Source organism: Bombina bombina, chromosome 2 (assembly GCF_027579735.1).
Source record: "Bombina bombina isolate aBomBom1 chromosome 2, aBomBom1.pri, whole genome shotgun sequence".
Lineage (NCBI taxonomy): Eukaryota > Metazoa > Chordata > Amphibia > Anura > Bombinatoridae > Bombina > Bombina bombina.
In genome coordinates, this window is record NC_069500.1 from 169,990,260 (window position 1) to 170,014,944 (window position 24,685).

Consider the following 24,685-nt stretch of genomic DNA (forward strand, 5'->3'; position numbering starts at 1 on the left):
TCTCTTCGTCTCGAAGAGTTTCAGAGTTATCTGCCTTGCAGTGTGATTCCCCTTATCTGATCTTCCATGCAGATAAGGTAGTTTTGCGTACCAAACCTGTGTTTCTTCCTAAGGTGGTATCTAATAAGAATATCAATCAGGAGGTTGTTGTTCCGTCACTGTGTCCTAATCCTTCTTCAAAGAAGGAACGTCTATTACACAATCTTGACGTGGTTTGTGCTTTAAAGTTTTATTTACAAGCTACTAAAGATTTTCGTCAAACATCTGCATTGTTTGTTGTCTACTCTGTACAGAGGAAAGGCCAAAAGGCTTCAACAACTTCTCTTTCTTTTTGGTTAAGAAGTATAATCCGCTTATCTTATGAGACTGCTGGCCAGCAGCCTCCTGAAAGAATTAAAGCTCATTCCACTAGAGCGGTGGCTTCCACATGGGCTTTTAAAAATGAGGCTTCTGTTGAACAGATTTGTAAGGCGGCGACTTGGTCTTCGCTTCATACTTTTTCTAAATTCTACAAATTTGATACTTTTGCTTCTTCGGAGGCTATTTTTGGGAGAAAGGTCTTACAGGCAGTGGTGCCTTCCGTTTAAGCGCCTGCCTTGTCCCTCCCTTCATCCGTGTCCTATAGCTTTGGTATTGGTATCCCACAAGTAATGGATGAATCCGTGGACTGGATACACCTTACAAGAGAAAACAAAATTTATGCTTACCTGATAAATTTATTTCTCTTGTGGTGTATCCAGTCCACGGCCTGCCCTGTCATTTTAAGGCAGGTGTTATTTATTTTTTAAACTACAGTTACCACTGCACCCTATAGTTTCTCCTTTCTCTTGCTTGTCTTCGGTCGAATGACTGGGAGGTGGCAGTTAGGGGAGGAGCTATATAGACAGCTCTGCTGTGGATGATCCTCTTGCAGCTTCCTGTTGGTAAGGAGAATATCCCACAAGTAATGGATGAATCCGTGGACTGGATACACCACAAGAGAAATAAATTTATCAGGTAAGCATAAATTTTGTTTTTCTTCATAAATGGAAAGAGTCCACAGCTGCATTCATTACTTTTGGGAATTCAGAACCTGGCCACCAGGAGGAGGCAAAGACACCCCAGCCATAGGCTCAAATACCCCTCCCACTTCCCTCATCCCCCAGTCATTATTTGCCTTTCGTCCCAGGAGGTTGGCAGAGAAGTGTCAGACGTTTTTAAATAGTCTCTTATGGAGGGTAGTACTCTTCGGCATGGGACTGGAGTTTTAAGTAATCCTGTCAGCCTCTCAGTGAGAGCATGGATGAAAGTTAGAGTCCAGAGATGCAGGGAGAGTCTTTCTGCAAAACCATCCTGACTCATATTAACAGCTCCACAAGCAATCCGCGTTGAGTTTTGCTGCCTGCTTTCTTATCTCAAGTCCATGGCAGAGGCGACGCTACTATCTGTCACACTTGAAGGGCCTTGTTCCTGTTCCGCGACGTAGATTGTTTCATTTTCTTTCTTTATGATTGCCTTGTATTACAAATGTTTTCCCGAGAGGCTACCACCTTGCGGGACTAACTATAACTCCGGGTCTCAGTGAGGCTCTTTTTGTATCTTGGAATCTAGGGTTAATATCTCCTGTGGGTTTTTTTTTAATCACGTTTGTTATGTGATTCGACCTGCTTATGTGTGGTGTTACTTAGGCTCTTGGCTAGGAACATAACTGCCTTTGGAAGTGACGTGTCCTTTAAGGTTGAGCGCGCCTTTTCTGGACTGCACGGTGCTCCTGGTGACCGGGCGTGGTCACGTTTAGAATCTCCATTTCCGCAATCCGTGTGGCGACGTAACATTTCTGGTCCGCTGGTGTTTGGTCCTAGGAGGTGGTGAATGCCCCAGCCATTGTGGGTGTCAGGTGCCGTTTACTTTTCTTATTTAGTCCTGTTTTTTTTGTATTTAATATCCCAGTTGTGGAGGATTATGATAATGGTCATATGTTAGTCCTATGTTTCAAAAATAAAATATTTTTCTTTGCTGTCTATTCCCTATCCCTGTTTGTGGCCTTGACAGTATCGACCCTGAGTTTCAGGCTGGTCCTGATTGAAATGGGCCGCAAGACAGAAGGGTCCGAACCCAGACACGTTGTGCCTGTTCTGCCTGGCTGGTCCGGTTGAGGCGCCGAGTGTTCAGATTATTATTTGTGTTATTCAGCTAAGCATTCTGTCAGGGCCTGAGGGTCCGTGAGGTGTGGGGGATTGGTTCAGTCCTAGTTAGCCCCTCTAGCTGGTCGACTGGGACTCAGTGAAGTTCCGCTGCGACAAACTTTGTGTTCCATTATTTTGTCGGAAAAAGGAGTCTTTCCTTCCCTGCGTGGGTTGGGAGGTGGTGGACTCTGGGCCTCCTTGCTGCCGGTCCTGATGGTCTTGCCTTTCAGGGGCTCCTTGGTATTGTCCTTTTTTGGACTTGTTCCTTTTGATGTTCTCTTCCCTCGGGTCGAGATTTCTGGGCCTTGTCAGTTTCTCCTTAGCGGTTTTAACCGCTTTATGGTGAGGGCCATGTGGTTTTTCCTTAGTCGGGAGTTTGTTTCCCTATCAGGGACGTGAGGCTATGTTGTCTTCTTCTCCGACCTTCGCTTGGGGTTTTTGTTCTACCGGGTTTGGGATGCTCTGCATTCTTTTTCCTTGGGTGTGGTCCTCCGGTTGCCTACTCTGAGGAGATATGGAGACTTGCCTTTGTTCTACTCGCTCTTCGAGTGACTTTGCTCCTCGAGGTTCTCCCTTGGTCTCTAGAAGTCTTGGCATGCCTCTGATGTGCTCCAGCTTCTTTTTGGAGTGTTTTGGACTCCTGTAGGGGGTTTTCTCTTCCTTTTGGGTTGAGATTGGTGAGTGAATTTTATTCCCGTTCTCCGGGCTAATCCAGTTATTTCCCGGTGAGGTCTGATTTTCAGAAGGGGTATTCTTGTTCCCTGGGATGGTGTTTGTTTTAATCAATTCTGGGGCTCGGGCCTATAGTTTTATTTGGGATCTTTCTGGAGGTTCAGAAGCTTATGATCCTGTCAATTTTTCAAAGGGAACATAGGCTGTGGCCTAGGGAATGACTAGTTAACCCTGCTAGCAGCTTGGCCAGGTTCTGGGTGCTCTCGGATGCGCTACTTATGGCTTGCCTTGTCCTTTAAACAATGTATATTCCCCTTTGTGGGGAGTTCTCTCTGTGTTCTTCGGGGCATTGGGATGTTTTTCATTCGGCTTTTGTTTTCAGCCTTGCCTTGTGAGCATGTGCACTGTTATATGTGCCCTTCTGTTTGGGGGGGTTCTTTGGTCCTTTGTATGAAGGGGCGGGAGTTTTCTCTGGAGGGTTGTTGCTCTGTCTTGTGTTCAGGAGGTTGGAACATGTATTTTTATCCTGTAAGGGTGAGCAGTTTGCTTTTCTGGCTTGTGCTGTTCTTCTGTGGAGATTGGAATCTTCATGTTGAGACTGTCAGTTATGATGGGTTCTCATAGGAATCTTCTGCATTTTCTATGTTCATCTCCTATGGGTTATCTTTGGCAATACCTATTTGAGGGAGCTTTTGGATTAGCACCCGAGTTCTGTAGGGGGGACGAGTTCACCCTATTCCGTCCTTCCCGAGGGGTTGGTGTTTGGAGTCCTTTCTGTTCCCCTGTTTTTCAGACCTGCCTGTCGCTTGGGCTGGCCCGGTGTGGAGCAGGATCTGAGATATGTGGTCGTCCTCTGGCCTTTTAAGGTTCGGTGAGCCTTTTTGAGGTTTTGTGCTTTCTCTGTTTAAGATATTTGAGAAGGACTGATGGCTTTTGGACAGCCTGTGATGTGTGCACTGTTTTTTAGATGCTTAGCAGTCTGGCAATTAGGATTTGATATCTCTTTTCAGCTGCTCTTACTTGCTGGCAAGTATTCATTTTCAGTCATCCTGGTATGACTGTAGCGTGTGGGTTGATTCAGGTGTTCACCTATCTGGGCTTGCTGCATGTGTTCGATCTGTGAATATTTAATATTCTTAGTTATCTGTGCCTTGAGGACTTCAGTTGTATTTTAAGATGCGGTTGCATTGTATTTAGGAGAAGTTTTCTTCTCGGTTTCTGTTCCTGGTCTTAACCTTGTGGTTTCTGTGTATTCTTGGGTCTGACCTGCTGTTTTGGTCTAGTGGTAAGCTAGTGGCTTCACTACCTGAAGGCTGAGAATTTGCATACCCAACGTGGGTGCTGTGGTTTCTCGTTGCCTGCCTGTTTCTCAAGACCGTTTCGGGTTTCTGTGAACTTGGCTTGGTTCTCAGGGTTCCTTTTTTTATTTGGAACTGGTTGCACTTTATTTGGGGTCCCTTGATTTTTTTTTTTTTTTTTTTTTCACGTTTTCTCCTTTTTTGGGGGGAGTTTTTGGTGCTTGTTCCCTTTCGCTAGTAAGGGGTGGGACATTGGGGACTGACTGCTGTGCGGCTGTGTCTCCTGGAGGCGGGTTGGCTCAGTCTAGTCCTTTCTGCGGTCTCTAGCAGGGTCTTATGGACTATCTGCGGGTCAGTGTCCTTGTTTTATCGGCTTCGGACAAAACATTTTTTTTTGGGGTAGGATTTGTAGGCCTGTTGCCTTCAGAATGGGCTGCCTTTTGTATCCTCCCATTTTGCATTGTGTCCTCTTTAGCTTGGGTATTGAATGCAGCTGTGGACTCATTCTATTTAGGAAGAAAAACATAAATTATGCTTACCTGATAATTTTCTTTTCTTCAGATGGAAAGAGTCCACAGCTCCCTGCCCATGTTTTTCTATGTGGCGTCTGCTATTCTTCTGGTACCTTTTCACCCTGAGATTTATTTTACTGTTCCTTGTTCCTCTGCAGAATGACTGGGGGATGAGGGAAGTGGGATGGGTATTTGAGTCTTTGGCTCGGGGTGTCTTTGCCTCCTTGTGGCCAGGTTCTGAATTCCCAAAAGTAATGAATGCAGCTGTGGATTCTTTCCATCTGAAGAAAAGAAAATTATCAGGTAAGCATATTTTTTTTATTTTTTTTTGTTAAAATGATCTCATTAGAATTTTGCTGATCTTTCTTAGCAGCTGATTGACAGTCAAGCTTGTCCATGTTACATACCTGTCAATCAGTATCCATATAAGTACCCCAATAAGGGATTCTCTCTTACATGACCACTCCAATCACTTTGTTTTTCTGTCTTTTTCTAAAATAGGTTATTTAAAACTGGCATTCTGCTCTTAAAACTGATAGAGTATTTTTTTTTTCCTTTTAAACTATTTGCTTAAAATAGTTACTAATTTAAGTGATAAAATTACATAGAACCACATGCACTGGCTGTGCCACCGCCATATTTGAGGGTGGTGTAGCGCTACAGAACTTTTATATACATAGTGCTACTTAAGCTTCTATCTTGGGGCAAAGAGCGTTTTTCAGAGCTCTCGAAGCTCGTAAACTGGCTGATTTTAGACAAAAAAAATAAAAAAAATTCTTAAAATAACATAGGAATTCAAGTGAAGCATTAAAGTTAACGGTTTATTTGTGTTTCCATTTATGTGTTTAAGCGTTGCCAAACAATATAACATTTTAGATTATAGGGATTGTCACAATACGACATGTATGTTATTGGCCTACATATTGCCATGTGATGAGAAGCATTTCTAGAAACTGAAATACACAATTTTGTTTTGTATAAATACTTTTATACATCCTATTTAAACACAATTTTAATAACTATTCATTTTAAACAATGTGAACACCTGAAAAACTGTTAATATTTTTAAATGGTGTAAATTAGCAGTCGTTAACCCTTAAAGTGACAGTAAAGTCAAAATTAAACTTGGACAGAGCATGAACCTTTAAGCAACTTTTCAATTTTATTTATATCAAATTTAGTTTATTCTTTTGGTATCCTTTGTTAAAGGGTAATCCTAGAAGAGCTGAGAAGCATACACATGTCAAGCCATCTGGGATCAGCGTTTGCAACAATGTTTATAGCAATGTTATGCATTGTTGCAAATCCTGCTGCCATAGAATGCTAAAGATGTGTGCCTGTTCCTAAGCTCCTATCAGCCCACTTAGGTTTACATTTCGACAAAAGATACCAACGTACATTTTGATAGTAGAAATAAATTGGAAAGTTGTTTTAAAATTGTTTTTTATATCTGATCCATGAAAATGTAATTCTGACTTTACTGTGCCTTCAAACTTTTTCATTGATTTTATTCTAATGTCATTCACCCTTAAAGGGTCACTAAAGTCAAAATTACAGTTTCACGATTAACATTAACTGTGCAATATCCATGATCTAAATGTGCACAGTATATACGTATAGGCATTTTGTGATTGGCTGATGGCTGTCACAGGGGGAGGGAAAATTTGATTAACCTTGAAATTTGACAGAAAAATATTTTACTGATAATTCTAAATTCAAAGTAAGTGCTATTTGAATTTTGTATTTGTCAATTATTCAATTATGTTGTATTTAGTGGTCCTTTAAACATAAATGAACTTTACTGTCGTGGATATTTTCCTCTCCATAACTCAAGTAATTTCTAAAATACTGAAATGACACCAAGTGATTTAGACATCAGAACCCTGCTAAGTTTACGGTTCGATGCACTAAGGACGCAGGCAGCTCTGATAGGTCTATCTTTGCTTGTATATCTGCCTGACATTAGTGCTCTTTGGTCTCGTCTCCTGCCCCTACAAAGATTACATCTCTGGCTACTTTCTATTAGTTTAAATCCTGGAAAGCTGGTGTTTATTTCAAACGATATATTTTGTGTTGGTGTTTGTTAAATGGTTCATATAAATGTGCCTTTTTTTCTGTTACTGATTAGACTTTATATCTTAATGTTATGTAATGTTTCATTGTGCTTTTGGGTTACAGGTAATTTTCTTTTCTAAAATGGGATTGTTTAGAATATATTACATTTTGACTATCTTAAATTATTCTGTGTTAATTAATGTATCTTAACATATCTGGCTTTAGAAATCTATATAACCATGGGTAAGTTTCAACAGTTTTTGCAGTTTGGTCCTCCAACAGGAAAGCATATAGAATCTAGCATATTACTAATTTTACGCTAGGTGCATCCCTATTCTCAAACTATAAAAAAACAGATTATATTTAATCTTCAGTGAATTATGACTTTTATACTGTTTCTCCTAAAGGACATGAAACACAATTTTTTCTTTAAGATTTAGAGCACACTAATTAAAAAAAAAAAATTCCAATTTGCTTCATCCTTATGTTTTTGTTTGTAGAAGTGATACCTATATAGGTATCATGCATGTGTTTGGGGAACTAAATTCCAGGAAAATGCTGTCATCTAGTACTCTTGCTAATTTATAACATTTTGGCAAAACTGCTGCCTTATAGTGTTGCAGATGTGCATGCTCCTGAGATTACCTTCCTGCTAAAGGAAACTTAAAGAACAAAGACAATTCTGTAATAGAAGTACATTGGAAAGCTGTTTAAAATTATATGTACTGTCTGAGTGGAAAAAAAATTGGGTTTTATGTCCTTTTAACATGGTCTTGAACAGTGGTTTGGTTTTATTTAAGGAATATGGATTCAGCTGGCTCACCCATTACAATATCTTATTGGCAACCATTGAAATGTAAACCTTTGGATGAGGAATCTTGTTAATAATATCAGGAAAACATCTATTCTTTTTTGAAATTATAGTATTTTTTTGAGGAATCGAAATACTATGATTTTAGAACAGTGTTTCTCAACTGAGGTCCTCAAGTACCCCCTAGCAGGTCAGGTTTTCATTATAGCTGAACCAGTGCACAGGTAAAATAATTATCTGATCAGTAACACCATGGTTACTAACGTGCTCTCACCCATTAGCTGAATACTTCACCTGTGCTCAGGTGGTTCAGCTATTATGAAAACCTGGCCTGTTGGGGATACTTGAAGACTACAGTTGAGTAACAATGATTTAGAAGACCTTTTTCCATTTGTTATGGAGTTGAAATGTGGGGTGCAGTTATTTCCTGGTAGTATTGAAATGATTCTTCAAGTGTATCCTGCACATAGAGCATAGTGTGTCCTACACCTATTTCATGGAACGTTTTCCTTTTGTTGCTTTACATCACGTATAAGATATGCTGTCCTTTTATAAAACTCTGATGTTTTCAGAGGGTTGTCATCAAAGGCACATTCACTTGCTGTGTTGTGTTCTCCAATAGAAGTAAATTCTTTGGTTTTATTGAAAATGGTATGTAAATAATTCACGCAATGATATTCTTCATGATCTACTTTCATAATCTGCTATACACCTCAGTCTCCAATTTATTATTATTTTTTTCTAAACTGAGGGTATTATATTGCAACATATTCCTTTATAACCTATGCATATCTATATCTGCAATTTTACAGATTCTGTGTTAGTTTGTTTTTTCAGATGACCAACATCCGGTAACACACTTACAAAACATGTCTGATACAATTCATTTAGGGTGGTTCAAATCAAATTAATGAGTAAGGCCGAGAGGTCTCCAGTTATTAAGTGCACCAAACATTGAATTAATAAATCCATCCATAGTATTAAAGGATATTTCTATACATGTGAAAAAATCAATTAAGAACTCGCAAAATACAAAACATATAAAGGGGCATGGCATTTAAAATTTTAACTTTTATAATTTAGCTAGATCATTTGATTTAAAAGCAAAACATATTTATTTGTATTATTAAATTGAACACTGCCTACAAAAGGTGGTAAATTTGAATAATAAAATGGATTTTCCCCCCTGCTCCAAACAAATCCTGAAAGCTTAAACTTGACTTCTTGATAAATAAAATAAAAAATATAAATTCTTAAAAAAAACAACTTGATATAAAAACAAAACAGAATGCTTAATAATTTAGTAAAAACCCACATTTTTCACTGTGTTAACGTGAGAAGGTAAAATTAATTCAATTTATATTTGAACCCTTAATAGGTGCAAAAAAATCAGCTACACACCATTAGAAAATGCGTAATCTCATTTGTTCCTCCTGTTTTATTTGTGGGTATTGCTATGTATATGTGTTAGCAAACATGGGCTATAAATCTTTCTCTGTGTAAACCAGAAATCTTACCTTTACTTACACCAAAGCGAGTATACATTTTAGTTTTAAAGCACCAGTCCCACACTTTACTTTATATTAAAAAAATACCTTCCTTTGGCTCGAACGTTCATGGCTAATTTCTTTTCAACTAAAAAGACATGGTCTTGAAAACATATGTGAATTACTTTTAGACAAACTAAGAAACACATTCTCAAATTATTTTTTCCTAGTTTTAATATTAATATATACATGGAAACCATTTGATATTGTAGTAGTTAAGATAAAACAAATTAAACTGCTTTTTTTCAATAGGCTATGGTTTAATTTCTAATAATGTGATTCAAATTAATATTTTTTTGGCTGCTCTATAATGCAGTGGGACTGGTGCTTTAAGTTTAGCAGTTTGAGAAAATCATCTTTTAAGAAGAGTTTAGAGCCTTCATTTTCTTTTGTGTGTCCACATTTCAAAGTAGATGGATTTTAACAATTTGGTTTTGTATGTTTTTTTTTTTTTTTCCCTTTTTTTTTTTTTTTTTTTTTTTTTTTCTTTCTTTTTTTTGTGATATATGTGCATTATTAGATGACTAGCCTGGCCAAGGCAGACCTGTTACACTTGCCTGAGTAAGGCACAGTTTGTCATGCCACTAAACCTGCCGTCAAGGAAACCTTCATGTGACGATGAGCTCGGAGTCTCAATGCCGAAGATGGACGCCTTGTCTCTGTGTGTTTTTCCCCCTTTTTATTTTATTTTATGTTTTTTATTTTATTTAACATTTACATTCGAGTGCCAGTTTTGTTTTTTGTTTTTTCTCCTCCTATCCCCTCTCTCTTTTTTTTCTCATTTCCTCTCTCTCTCTCTCTCTCTCTCTCTCCTATCACTCAATAAAAACTACACTAGAATTAAGTTCAAAGTAGGTGAAGACATGTTTCTGATAGTTTTTTTTTTTTTTTTTAAATAAATCCCATTTACCTTTTTTTATATACACCATAAAACTGCATTTATGCAATCATTTTCATTATTCAGTAATTCTTGTATTGAAGGGAATAAAAAAGTTGTTTTTCAAGGGTACTCTGCTAGATGACACTTGAATACTATTCAGTAGTAGGATGGGCCGCTTTCTTTAATAAACTTGAAGTTATAACGTTGGTGTAATTTAAGTGGATTTTTTTTTTAAAGTATATGGGTACTCAAAGTGTTGACATATATTTGGCCTTTATTCTGTAGTGTAGCTTTTAATTTTCTGGCTATTAAAGTACTTTCATGCTTCATGACTATAATTTTTTATGCATTTGAATTATTCATACAGAACCTCCTCTCTTGTGTTCCTTTTCTTGTTATATATTATATATTATTTATATATATATATATTTATATATATATATATATACACACACCTTATATCCATTTCTGATTGTCAGCATTTCAAGCTACCCCTATAAAAGTAGAGTGAAATAGGCCCAGCCGTATATGTAGGCAGGTTTGAAGCTGAGACTCAGTCAGCAAATTGATGTGTGCATATGCTAAGTTAAGAGGTTTTGTAGGAACACAAAACCCAAATAATTTACTCCTATTATCAATTTTTTTTGTTCTCTTACTATCTTTATTAAAAAAAACAGAATTGTAAGCCTAGGAGTGGGCCATTTTTGGTTCGGCACCTGGATAGTGCCTTCTGATTGGTGGCTAAATGTAGCCACCAGTCAGCAAGCGCTACCCAGGTTCTAAACCAAAAATGAGCCAGCTCCTATGCTTACATTCCTGTTTTTTTTAACATAAAGATAGCAAGAGAACAAAGACAAATTTATAATGGGAGTAAATTATAAAAGTTGCTTAAAATTGCATGCTCTATCTGAATCATGAAAGAAAAAAATTGTGTTTTGTGTCTCTTTTTAAGTGTGATGTGTGCTTCTGTACAGGAGGGACATAATCGGTTACTAGATAGTTAAGGGAACATTTAAAAAATATATATATGTGTATGTATATAATGTATGTATATGTGTAGTTCTGGGTTCCAAGCACTCACTGTATTGGTGAATTGCCTGGGTGCTCTCTATGGTAGATAGGTAGAAACTTCAAAGAAAGAGGCGTCACTCACAGGACTTAAAAAAAAACATTGGTTTTATTAGTATTTCATCAACAAAGGTGCAGTCAACGTTTCTGGCCTCACAGGGAGCTTTGTCAAGACTGTATCGTAGTCACTATGCGTGTGGTATGTTCAGTGGTGACTGTAAATGAGTGTGCACTGCTCTAAGCAATAACTGTAGTATGAAGCTGGTTCAGGTGACATACAGTATTTCCCCATATTATAGGTTACAGGATTTAGCTTTGAGTCATTAGAGAGCACTTTCATATACTGTAAAAGCTAGCAAAATAAATATTGCAATGTTTCATTTTCAGCATAATGTTTAATGTCCCTTTATGTGTACAGAATGTGTGCTTTACTATTAGGGATATGAAACAAATACAATTTGTAATTCAGACAAATAATATTTTAAAAATGTTTGCAGTTTACTTCTATTATCAAATTTGCTTAGTTCCCATGATATTCCTTGTTGAACAGATACCTAGGTAAGCTTCTGGAGCATATGGCAGGAAATAGTGCTGCTATCTAATGCTCTTGCAAATAACTAAATAGCATTCTTGCAAAAACTGCTGCCATATAGTGCTCCAGAAATGGGCTAGCTTCTAAGCACACCTCCATGCTTTTCACTAAAAGATACCAAGAGAATAAAAAAAAAGATTGACAGAAGGAAATTAGAAAGGGGTTTTAAATCGCATGCTCTATCTGAATCATGAAATACAAATTTTGGGTTTCATATACTTTTTTAAGTTATATTAATATATATTTTTTTCCTAAGAAAAAATTCTGAGGCAAAATTGAAACTTTCAGGGGTATGGTTAGTGGATGATAAACGTTTAATTCCATGTTAAATCCTATTTCCTCCTTTTTAAAGAACAGCAGACTGACAAGTTCCCCAGCCAGGGAACCTGACCACAGGTGTTCAGGGCTTGTGAAGCAGCATCTGCCACCTGATTTAACATTGCATAATCAATTGCCCCTTCACCTGCTTTTGTACAACCAGTTGCACAAGTGCATGGCTGGTCAGTCATCCCAGATGAATCAGTCAGTGATGATTTATCTCCGCTAAGAGAGTTTAGGAAACGGCATTTACAAAACGCTAGGATTTACCATCACTATAAATAAACAGGGTGCTAAACTTACCCTCTCTGTGCTGTGGCCTCCTTGCTATACTCGGGGGCTCCGGCTGCCTACGGCACAGCTTTTTCTTCAATGAGTTGACGTTCCACCTCCTAAACCAGTAGCCGTGCTAGTCATATGACAGTGTTCTGTATGCCAACTCGGCTATTGGTTTAGAGGTGGTAACGTCGCCTTATTGAAAAAAGAACGATGTGTCATGGGAGTTTAGTGAGGAGTCCGTGGCACAGAAAGGGTTATGTTTAACACTTTTTTTTTTTTTTTTAAACAAACTAATGACTAAAAGTTTTGTTTATTTTTGATGATTGTAAATCCTAGCTAGCACTTTCCCCATATGGCACTTTTGTTGTAGCTAGAGCCCTGATTGGACAACAATTTAAACAGCTCACTGAAAATTGACTTTTGAAGTGGGAGCGGAGCACAGGAATTTGAATTTCATATCTATATTAAAAATTAAGTTTATAGCGCATCTTTATTACAACTGATTAATTAAACTCCATCTAAAATATCACTAACATTCTGGATCTGATTTTATAAAGGGCAGACTTTACCTTTACTTTAAGCAAATTTGATAAGTAAACTGAAAAGTTATTTAAAACTGTATGCTCTATCTGAATTGTGAAAGAAAAAAAATGGGTTTCATATACCTTTAACTTAAATAGACTTTTTGTCTAATTTAAAGGAGCAAGAAAATGAACCATGTATTTGGGTCTAGTGACAACTTGTGGCCTTAAAGGGACAATAAACACATTGTAATTGCAAGATTTTTTCTGCATTATTGCAATAAAATATCATACTTGGTGAGTTTGAAAATGTTTTGGAGTGCATTATCACTTTTTTTTGCTGCCAAAGTTTAATTGCCAAACTACACGTATCATGATTTTTTTGGAGGAGCCAATCCAGACGTGTTACTGGAGTAGAACAGGCTAGTCCATTATGTTAGCAAACTGATCTTATCTAACTATCACTGCTGAAGCCATTTAGGGGCAGATATGTGGCCCAGAATTGTTAATTTTCTTTGCATGTTTCATAGATTATCATTTATTATATAGCCCATACAGGGTTTTTTAAAAAAGAAAGTATAGTTTTGCTTATTTTAAATAACATTGCTCTGATTTTCAGACTCCTAACCAAGCAGTTTTAGGAGAATACTGATGTATACCGACTCCAGCTTGCTCCTGTTTGTGTAAAGAGTGTTTTCATATTTTCATAAGGGGGGGGGGGGGAGGTGTCTGCTATATCCCACTTGCAGTGTGTGTTCCATGAACCTTTTTAACAGTGCTAAACTGGGAACTTCTAAGTAAGTTTTTAAACGGTTTTATACGGGATTTGTAGATCGGTATCTGCATATTATTCTTTATAGTAGTGCCTATTGCATGCAGTTATATGAAAATTGGTGTTTACTGTCCCTATTTACAGAAAAATGGAGCAATTTTTTTACTACACATATTCAAACGTTTTATATTACTGTAAAATCTGTTTACTGTCCTTTTTTTAAATGTTGTTTTTGTAGCTTTGTGACCTAAAGTAGTTCAGGCAGGTTTTTGCACAGTAAAATGTTGCAGTACTCTTACCCTGTTTTTGTATCTTTAAATAGGTTAGATAAATTAATTAAAAGGGACAGTCTACTCTTTAGTCATCTTAAAGTCTTATCTTAGATTAAAGGGACACTGAACCCAAATTTTCTCTTTTTCGTGATTCAGATAGAGCATGAAATTAAGCAACTTTCTAATTTACTCCTATTATCAATTTTTCTTCATTCTCTTGGTATCTTTATTTGAAATGCAAGAATATAAGTATAGATGCCGGCCTGGGTTGTGCTTGCTGATTGGTGGATAAATACATCCACCAATAAAAAAGTGCTCTCCAGAGCCTGAACCAAAAAAAAACTTAGATGCCTTCTTTTTCAAAGAAAAATTGATAATAGGAGTAAATTAGAAAGTTGCTCAAAATTGCATGCTCTATCTGAATCACAAAAGAAAAACAATTGGGTTCGGTGTCCCTTTAAGCTGCAAATGTCCTGTTTCTATCAATAACCGTAAACAAATATTTTAAAATGAACATTGTTTCTGGCCACTTTGAAATGGCTGCCAAACTCTGCCCACTGATGACATCATGATCTGGGCTGCATCTATGCACTCTGCTGAATAGCACTGCCAGTCTGTTGAATCCAACTAGTGAGTCTTTTGTAATTAGTGAAGCCTTTAATGCAGCCCAGATCGTAATGTCGTCAGTGGGCGGAGCTTGGTAGCCATTTCAAAGTAGCCAGAAACAATATTTATTTTAAAATAACTTTTTTACTGTTCCTGCTGCATGATATAGAAAGGGATGCAGGATGATTTTTGCAGTTTAATCTAAGGTAAGACATTAACATGACTAAGGTGTACACTTTCCCTTTAAGTATTTATTTTGGTTATTTGTGTTTCATACTAGTAACTGAGGTTTATACAGTATCTTAGTAATGATCATTATGCTTAATTTATCTGTTAGAAAAGAAGTGTCTCCTAATTTTTTTAGTCGCAGATGGAAAGTGAAAAAAAATGTATAAGCAGTACAATAACAGAGAATATATCCACTCATGTCTCTCTGACTCTATACAGTCAGTGGGCTCGCTTGGTCTCCCTCATAGGATAGTCCAATTCTTCAGCAGCCTTTTAAGTAATTTCCCAGTGTACGTGTAATAAAATCAGAAAGCATAAAGTATGGCTGTGGGATTTAGATCTAAAAGAATGTAGCCATTTTATTTTTATTCTTCCAAAATAACTACTGCTACATTTTAAATTGAAAGTAACATTTAATGATTTTCTTATTTTGTTTTGTTAGTACTGTTTTTGAAATGTCTAATGATATTTTTGTTTCCACATTAAAATGCTTTTTAATGTATTATTATTACTCCTGTCTAATTCCCTCCCATCCCTGCCCCCCTCAATAGTCATTTTTTTCCTTCTGTGACGTTTGGCTCCACCCAATAAACAGCGTTGCCGTGCGGCTTGCTGATTTTAATGTGCTTTGGGATTTTATGGAGAATTGCCAGAAGGGGCGCTGTGTGCGAGTGCACGCAGTTACATTCCCCTTCCCAGTATCGGCTATGGGGAGCGTGCATTGCCTACTATGTAGAAAGCGGGTGGGACCTCTCTACGTCACAACAGAAAAGAAAATGGAAGGGCGGAGGGAATATGAAGAAGCAGGAACAAAATACGTTTTTTTTTTATCTATTTATTTTAAAAGTCAAAAATGTACCATGTATTGTAGCTTTATACATGGAAATGTCACATAGTTTATTCAGGTAAGTTTTAACAACCACTAAATTTACCATCACTTTAAGTTGTGATTTTGGAAGAATAATGATTTGCAGTGTACTTTTATATCTTGGCTTCTGTATTATAAAGATACACACTTAATGCTTTAAGCATTTTTTTTTAAGTTGATTAGTTAACTGTTTTGTACTCTTATTGGGTAGCACGGCACTAGAGGTACCTTCTGGTATAACTTTAATGGCTTGTTACTTGTTTAGATTTTCAAATAAAAATTAAAACAATTGATTTGATATTTAAGTATTCAAGTCCTCACATAGTTTCATTTTTTTTCTATATAATGAGCATTTATTGACACTTTACTCATTCAGGCATATTTAAAGGGACATTAAACTACTGGGTACTACTACACTTGCATGGTTACTACTCATCATGCTATTGTTTTTCATATTGTGCCTGCAACTCCCTTTAGATATTAGGGGTGTGCATGACTAATATTTTTTACAATGGACTAGTCGTTAATCGACTAATGTCGTACTAGTCGATTAATGAGAGACCAATCGACTAATCGATTAGTCGACTAGTCTAACTCAGCCCTATTAGATATGTTCTCTTATTTCCTTTACAAGTGCTGGTTAGTGAAGTTCTGCATTTTCTCACTGGGTGCCGCCATCTTGGAGTTTTCCTTACACCAGTGCTTGACAAATATGTTCAAAAATTAGGAGCCAGTAAGAATATTTAGGAGCCAGGCATATTTTTAGGAGCCAGACAGTTGGATTTGTATATAGATATATGGAGAATAACCCAAAAAGTTAGGAGCCAGGGGTAGAATTCTAGGAGCCAGTGGCTCCCAGGCTCCTGGGTTTGTCGAGCCCTGCCTTACACCCTGTCTGTGACAGAATCAGTGCGCATTAACAAATCTGTAATGTTTTTTTGATAAGCCTTTTTGTGTACTTAATTTTAAATTGTAGAAAACAGAGCTGTATGTTTTGCAGTAGCTGCATTGCTCTTTATTGTTCCTGAGAGTTTTTCTATATTTTGTAATATTTAAAATGTGAACAAAAACTGCAAATATGTGAAGCCTCTGCTTTTTTGTTGTGCGAGGTACAGCTGACAAAGTAACACTGATCTGTGAAAACACACCAACTGTCACAAGATGCAACAATACGTGCGCTACAAGATGGCGGCATCCAGTATAGAGATGCAGAGCTTTAAAAACGTTCTTATGTAATGTAAGATGCAAGTACAGGAGGAATTACAAAAGTATCTTACTGTAGTTGTACCCAGTAGTTTAATGTCTCTTTTAGGGCAGTTTTTATGATTTGTTCTTCAATTGTAAAGCACTAAATTATGTATAATGCCTGTCTGTATTGGCGTTAATCAGGGCAAGTAAACATTATAAACGTATAACCATCTTTTGCTGCATATTATATATGTTTTTTGTTTTAAAAAATATGTACCTCAAGGCTACATATACAGGATTCAGTTACCTCTTCTGAGAAAATATTAACTTTTATTTTCCCTCTGCATCTTCCTTGTTCCCCTTTGTTTTCATTTTGCTTTCTTATACTTAGTTCTTTGCATCTGCTGCAAAAAAATGTCTATCCAGTTTTGTTACGTTGGTTAAGAGAGAATCTTTCTATCTTAAGGAGATCTGCTTGCTGATCGGTACCATTTTATATGTAGTTTTTGCAATTTACTAAAAGTATCTTACACCACCATCAACAATCAAGAGTTGTGTAGCTCATTTTCATTACTATTTAGGTTGATATACAACACCCTCTAAAGAGAGAACTAAACTAGCTAGAATATTTTATATAAAATAGCATATGCTTTTATTTCTCCTTTTTGTTCTTTTATTTCTGTTTTTTTCATTAGAGATTTTGTAATTTTTGGGGACTGAACTTCATAAAATGTTCTTCTTTTCTGTATCTGATGTTCTGTGTGCTATTAGTGATGCATCCAACACGAACGGTTGTCATGTGTAACACAACTTTCGATCTCCGTGAAAACACCGTCCTGGGAAAGGTCTCCATGCTTGATATCGTTTCGTTCATGAACCTTAAGTTTCCAGTACAGGTGACCCATAGCTCAAAGTGATAATAAATTGTCTCTTCAATTTTTAATATTCCATCAGTGAGATTTAGTGTTTGAAGCTTTGCTCTCTTTTTTTCATTGTAGAGCAGAGTAATAAAGTAGGAGGGGAGAAAACCTTAAGTTCATAATATTTCTTATTAAGGACCTTATCTTTTTGTTTGTCTTTTTTTTTTTTTCTTTTCTTTTTTTTTTTTCTTTTTTGAGGTACCAGGGTAATTAAAACGGAAAACCATACTCTTGATAACAATTTATTTCTTCTAATACTATATAATTGCCTCTATAGGTAAAATTCCAGAAGAAGCAAAGGCCCTCTCTCTTTTGGCCCCAGTTCCTTCTTTATCCAGCCTGCTTCCTGGAGCAGGTTTGCTTCCTATACCGACACCAGCTCCTACTCCTTCTCCTCTAGCATCGGTAAGCTCAATAATGTGTTCTTCATAGTATGTTATATTCCAGAGCATTCTTGTGGTCTTGGAATCCTACCCTTATACAAGCGCTACTTAAATAAGCAATGTGTAAATTCAATTACCAAGTAGCTATTAATAAGTTGCATAACTATTGTATTTGTGTTGCTTCAATGTTTTTTTTTCATAACATTTTTACTTAGAAATTAACTTACACACAATACTAGCTGTGATCAAAGTTTATAACCACTTTCTCTTGGTTTACTCATTATCTCTTTACCATGAAATACAGATGTCTTTTGTCAGTTGATATTGATGGCTTTTGCTGTGCATGGGACATACAGATCATATGTCTGTATGTCCAGTTGACTTTCACCTGCTCAGAAACCATGGCAACGTCATATTAGAGCTAAGCTACCTCTATCTAGAATGTTTCACGGTCAAGTAAACTATAGAAAGTTGCATTTCATAAGTTAAGAGGGACATTTATATGTTAATAAAAAAACAATACAGGTGGCTCTCGGTTTACGCCGGTTCAATTTGTGCCATTTCAGAATAACAACCTTTTTTTCAGTCATGTGACTGCTATTGAAAAGCTTTGGAAAGCAATGCACTAATTAAAATAGCCAGTAGCTGGATCTGTCCGCTTGTTTTGCAGCAAAGTTATGCAACTTAACAGCCTTAAATTGATCTGTGTACACAGATCAGACCAGATCTATCGAGCAAAATTTAGCAGGCACTTCCCTATTATCTTCCTTTCCAGCAGCTTGAGGTGAGGGTGCCTAACTGCTTATTAATCACTGCAGATTGAAAAGCATAGAATAGATGCAGACCAATAATATCGAACATGCTAACGATGCAGAGAACTGATTGCAGAAAAATGCAAGTAAAAAAACGTTTTTGTTCATAAAACTTAGTTTGATGATGATACAATCTATATTATTAGGTTTATAATACTGTTTAGCATTTAAAGTCTTCATTTCAAAGCTTTAAAAATAATCTATTAGGTGTTGCCTATGACAATTTTGAGAGGGGCCTGGAACCTAACTCCCTCACTTCCCATTGACTTGTATTATAAACTGGGTTTCAATTTACAACGGTTTCGGTTTACAACCATTCCTCCTGGAACCTAACCCCGGCTTAAACTGAGGGCTACCTGTATATAAAAGCAAGAGTTGTGTTTTGGCAATTTTTGGTAAGAGCTCACATGAATGTGTGTGGCTCACTTTTACCAGTAATATGATCGTACATAACTGTTTCTCTTAACTGTAAATGAAGATGTCAGAAATGACTGCAAATGTAAGATTTGTTAGTCTGTTCATTTCTACATGTTGTGTGAAAATGTTTTTGCTCTGCTTTGTAAACATATGTATATATGCCTAATGTTAATAACCTATTAATCAATCTAACTTTGTTTAGGTCCTTAGAAGAGAGAAAGTTGATTTACCATTGGTAAGGAAGCATGACACTTAATATAATAATAATGTATGCTTACGTTTCTTCCTTTTATACTACATCTGAAATATTTCTTTGTTTTGATTTTCCCACATCAATAGAAATCAGAAAGTGCAGCATATCTCTAAGCACAACCAATATAAATGAGGGGAAAGAGAGCAGCATGTGCCAATAGAGTATTGCAGAGGTATATTAGTCGTGCACAGCCAATTGCTATCTTGATTTAAAAAGAGATAGTTATGTAACCCGCAGTAAAGAGGAATTCCTTATTGATATGGATACATGCAAGAACAACTTCATTGATGGGGGGAGAGAGTGGTATAGGAGCCAGTAGACTTGCAATAGAACAAACACAGTCAACAGCAGAATAGCCACTATTTTGGTCCCTTTGGTTTGATTTGTGGGGCTAAAGTATCCCATTTTTTCCCACCACCCATGTTTTTTGGCTTTGTCGAATCGCATATTATCAACACAATTCCCCAAACAGCAATTAATAATTGCTACCTTAGTGAATAAAACAATTTAAAGTGAAGGTCAATTTTCATCAATGAGTGCCCGGTTTTTAAAAATACTTTTAAAATCAGGGGCACTTTCATTGATGAAAATTAACATTGCACTGGATTTTAAGAAATACTTACCTTTTACTCCTGCAATGCCGGATCGACGATCTCCCTCCTTCTTCCTGCTGTAGACAACAGCAATGACGAAACTGGCTTCCTCCAATCACAGCCAGGCATCACGAGCTGGACGCTCTGGGGTGCAAGCCATGATTGGAGGAAGCCGGTTTTTGTCATTTCTGACGTCACTACAGAGGAACTGAGGCTGAGATCGGCGATCCGGTTTTGCAGGAGAAAAAGGTAAGTATTTCTTAAAATCCAGTGCAATGTTAATTTTCATCAATGAAAGTGCCCCTGTTTTAAAAAGTATCTTTAAAAACCGGGCACTCATTGATGAAAATTGACCTTCACTTTAATATATTATCACCTTGTACACAACACAAAAAAATACTATCAGTTCTTTTGACCTCAAAGAAAAGAAACAATCCCATAGAGTTAAACTGTGTATACCTTAGAGCTAGTACCGTTGCTTCTGCATTGATACAAATAGAAACAGTGTAACTCTATGGGATTGTTTCTTTTCTTCAAGGTCGAAATAGCCCATTTTTGGTTCAGCACCTTGGTAGCGCTTGCTGTGGTTGGTGGCTACATTTACAAGTTGCTTAAAATTGCATGCTCTGCATCATGAAAGAAAAAAATTGTTTCATATCCCTTTAGAGAGTGACTGTGGCTGGAAGTCTCTACCTAAGTACTGATTATTTTGTGTTGTGTACACAGTCATAATATATTCATTGTTTTATTCTCTTATTTTATTTTTAGGATTTTATCACCTTGGTGTGAACAAGTTTTTGTTCATTCATAATTATTAGTTCACGTTCTCTATAGAAAGAGATGCTGAAGCAGACACCTCAGTTGAGTCTGTTGCTGAGCAGATTTATTTAAACTATTAGATGCTGTCTGTTTATTAGTTTTATAGTTAGCATGATAAAAAGTGCTGTCCAAACACTTTCAGAAATCTAAATTTGCTTTTCTTGGAGTTACTTTATTTAAACTTCATTTGGGCATTATTTTGGAATTTATATTTACACAAACATTTGCATCAATCTTAACAAAAATTGATCAGCATTTTTTTTTATATATATTTTTTATTTATTTAATTTCTTTTCTGTTTTTTTTTTTTTTTCTACTTAAAGGGACAGTCAAGTCCCAAAAAAACTTTCATGATTTAAATAGGGAATGTATTTTTAAACAACTTTCAAATTTACTTTTATCACCACTTTGTTCTCTTGGTATTAGTTGAAAGCTAAACCTAGGAGGTTCATATGCTAATTTCTTAGACATTGAAGACTGCCTCTAATCTGAATGCATTTTGACCACTAGAGGGCATTAGTTCATGCGTTTCGTATAGATAACATTGAGCTCATGCACGTGAAGTTACCCTGGAGTGAGCACTGATTGGCTAAAAAGCAAGTCGGTCAAAAGAACTGAAAAAAGGGGTTTGCAGAGGCTTAGATACAAGGTAATCACAGAGGTAAAACGTGTATTATTATAACTGTGTTGGTTATGCAAAACTGGGGAATGGGTAATAAAGGGATTCTTTCTTTTTAAGCAAAAATAATTTTGGTGTTGACAGTCCCTTTAAAGTTTTAAAAGATAAATAAGCCATTTATTACCCATTCCCCAGTTTTGAATAACCAACACTGTTCTATTAATATACTTTTTACCTCCTGTGATTACCTTGTATCTAAGCATCTTCTGACAGCCCCCTGATCACATGACTTTTTATTTATTATCTATTGACTTTCATTTTAACCAATTAGTGTAGTGTCTGACACAAGCCACAGGCGTAATCACAATGTAATCTATATGGCTCACATGAACTAGTTTTTCCCTGTTTTGAAAAGCAAATTAAAAAGCATGTGATAAGAGGCGGCCTTCATGAGCTTAGAAATTATCATATGATCCTTCCTAGGTTTAGCTTTGAACTAAGAATACCAAGAGAACAAAGGAAAATTGGAGATAAAAGTAAATTGGAAATTTGTTTAAAATTGCATACCCTATTTAAAACATGAGGGGTTTTTTTTGGACTTGACTGTCCCTTTAATGTCCTATAAGCATTTGTTTAAAACTGTTAGTTTAAAAAACAAAACAAAAAAAACCTCTTACCTCAGAACCTCTGGGAAATTATAGATGTTTAAAGGGACGGACGGTCTACACTAAAATTGTTATTGTTTAAAAAGATAGATAATGCCTTCACTACCCATTCCCCAGCATTGCTAGATTAATATACTTTATAACATATAAACCTCTAAATGTCTGCCTGTTTCAAAGCCTCTATAGACAACCTCTTAAAGGACCAGTCAACACAGTAGATTTCCATAATCAACAAATGCAAGATAACAAGACAATGGAATAGCACTTAGTCTGAACTTCAAATGAGTTGTAGATTTTTTTTTCTGACGATTTTAAAAGTTATGTTTTTTTCCACTCCCCCTGTACCATGTGACAGCCATTCACAAATGCATACACGTACCACGTGACAGCCATCAGCCATTCACAAGTGCATACACACTTATTCTTGCACATGCTCAGTAGGAGCTGGTAACTCAAAAAGTTTAAATATAAAAAGAATGTGCACATTTTGTTAATGGAAGTAAATTGGAAAGTTGTTTAAAATGGCATGCTCTATCTGAATAATGAAAGTTTAGTTTTGATTGAGTGTCCCTTTAATCACATGATTTTTTTTATTTGCTTTTCATAACAGGAGACTTCTAGTTCATGTGGGCCATATAGATAACAATATGTTTATGCTCGAGGAGTTATTTAAGATTTAGCACAACACAGTACTAAACGCAAGTCAATAGATAGTCATGTGATCAGGGGGCTGTCAGCAGAGGCTTAGATACAAGGTAATCACAGAGGTAAAAAGTATATTAATATAACTGTTGGTTATGCAAAACTAAACTGTGAAACGGGTAATAAAGGGATTAGGGACAGTCCGGTCAAAATTAACTTTTTCTTTCTAAATGGAAAGAGTCCACAGCTGCCTTCATTAATTTTGGGGAATAAGAACCTGGCCACCAGGAGGAGGCAAAGACACCCCAGCCAAAGGCTTAAATACTCCTCCCACTCCCTTCATCCCCCAGTCATTCTTTGCCTTTCGTCCCAGGAGGTTGGCAGAGAAGTGTCAGAATTTAATTTGTCTCTTATGGAGGGTAGTACTCTTTGACATGGGACAGGAGTTTTAAGTAATCCTGTCAGTCTCTCAGTAAGGGCTTGGATGAAAGTTAGTCCGGAGAAGCAGGAAGAGTCTTTCTGCATAACCATCCCGACTCATGTTAACAGCTCCTCTAACAATCGGCTTTGTCGAACTCCGCTCCGCTGCATGCTTTCTTCTCTCAAGTCCATGGCGGAGGCGATGCTACTATCCGTCACACTTGAAGGGCCGTGTTCCTCATCCACAGCGTAGATTCCGGTAAGATCGTTTCATTTTCTTTCTTCGTACATGTACTGTACTACAGCTGTTTTCCTGAGAGGCTACTGCCTTGAGGGACTAACTTAACATAAGGGTCTCTGTGAGTCTCCTGTTAGTATCTTGGAATCAAGGGTTAATATCTCCTGGGGTGGTTATTGAACAGGGGGGTTTAATCATGTGTGTTATGTGATTCAATCTGCTTATGTGTAGTTTTAAATGGGGTCATGGCTTGGAACCTAAAGGCCTTGGAAGTGACGCAACCTTATGGTTAGGCATGCTTTTTTTTGGACTATACGGTTTACCTTCTGGCCGGGCGTGATTACGTGCCGTCCTCCATTTCCGCATTCCTGACCGTGTGGCGACGGAGAAATTCTAGTTTGCAGGGGTCTGGTTCATAGAAGGTGGTGAGTGCCCAAGCCATTGTGGGTGTCAGGTGCCGTTTTGTCTTAAAATAGTCCATATTGGCCTATTTACTATCCAGTTATGGAGGATTCTGATGCTGAGACTGTTCAAATTTCAGATTCTTCGTCCGGGGAAGAATCCGGATTTGCCTCGTTGTCAATCCTTTATGTTCGGTGTGTGCCGTATTAGAGCGCCTGGTTCCTTGGGCTCGGGGATTCATGGGTCAGCTGAGCCATCCGCCTCTGGGGGCCCTGTCATCCAAGAGGCGAGTTCCCTACCGTTCCATACTTCTACACATGTGGGTAACCCAGATTATGATTATTCCTCCACGCAGGGCGGCTTGTTCCCCCCCCCCCCCCCCGAAGGTTGCAGCATGTTTTCGCTTCCACATATTCTTGACGATTATTCGTCTGCAGAGTCCAGACGTTTGGGGGGGATTGTGCTCGTGCCCTATTGTCCCGGGTCTACCGCCTTGGGGAGGGCCTGTACAGTTCCCTGCGGGTGTAACTGTCCCTGAGTGTTGTGCCTTTCGTTACAGAGTTGCGTGCCTTCGTGTCTTACTTAGACATGTTTTTCAATTATTAAATGATCCTATCCTCGGATATGGGAATTTTCAGTCTGCTTCGAATGGTGCACCTCATTAGACATGTGGGGATGATGTAATCTCCTGACTGTTCTTTTTGAGATCCTTAACAGTTTTCTTCTGTTATGTGTGATCAGTCCACGGGTCATCATTACTTCTGGGATATAACTCCTCCCCAACAGGAAATGCAAGAGGATTCACCCAGCAGAGCTGATATAGCTCCTCCCCTCTACGTCAGTCCCAGTC

General features: G+C 37.3%; 1 protein-coding gene across 1 annotated transcript in view; it reads left to right on the forward strand.

Moving 5' to 3' along the window:
- Nucleotides 1-24,685, forward strand: part of SREK1 (splicing regulatory glutamic acid and lysine rich protein 1) — a gene marked incomplete in the record, with an annotated part of 208,720 nt that overhangs the window by 43,675 nt on the left and 140,360 nt on the right. Inside the window, 2 exon segments of the mRNA XM_053701343.1 lie at nt 17,850-17,977; nt 19,387-19,419. Of these exon segments, the coding sequence (XP_053557318.1) occupies nt 17,850-17,977; nt 19,387-19,419 (161 nt within the window).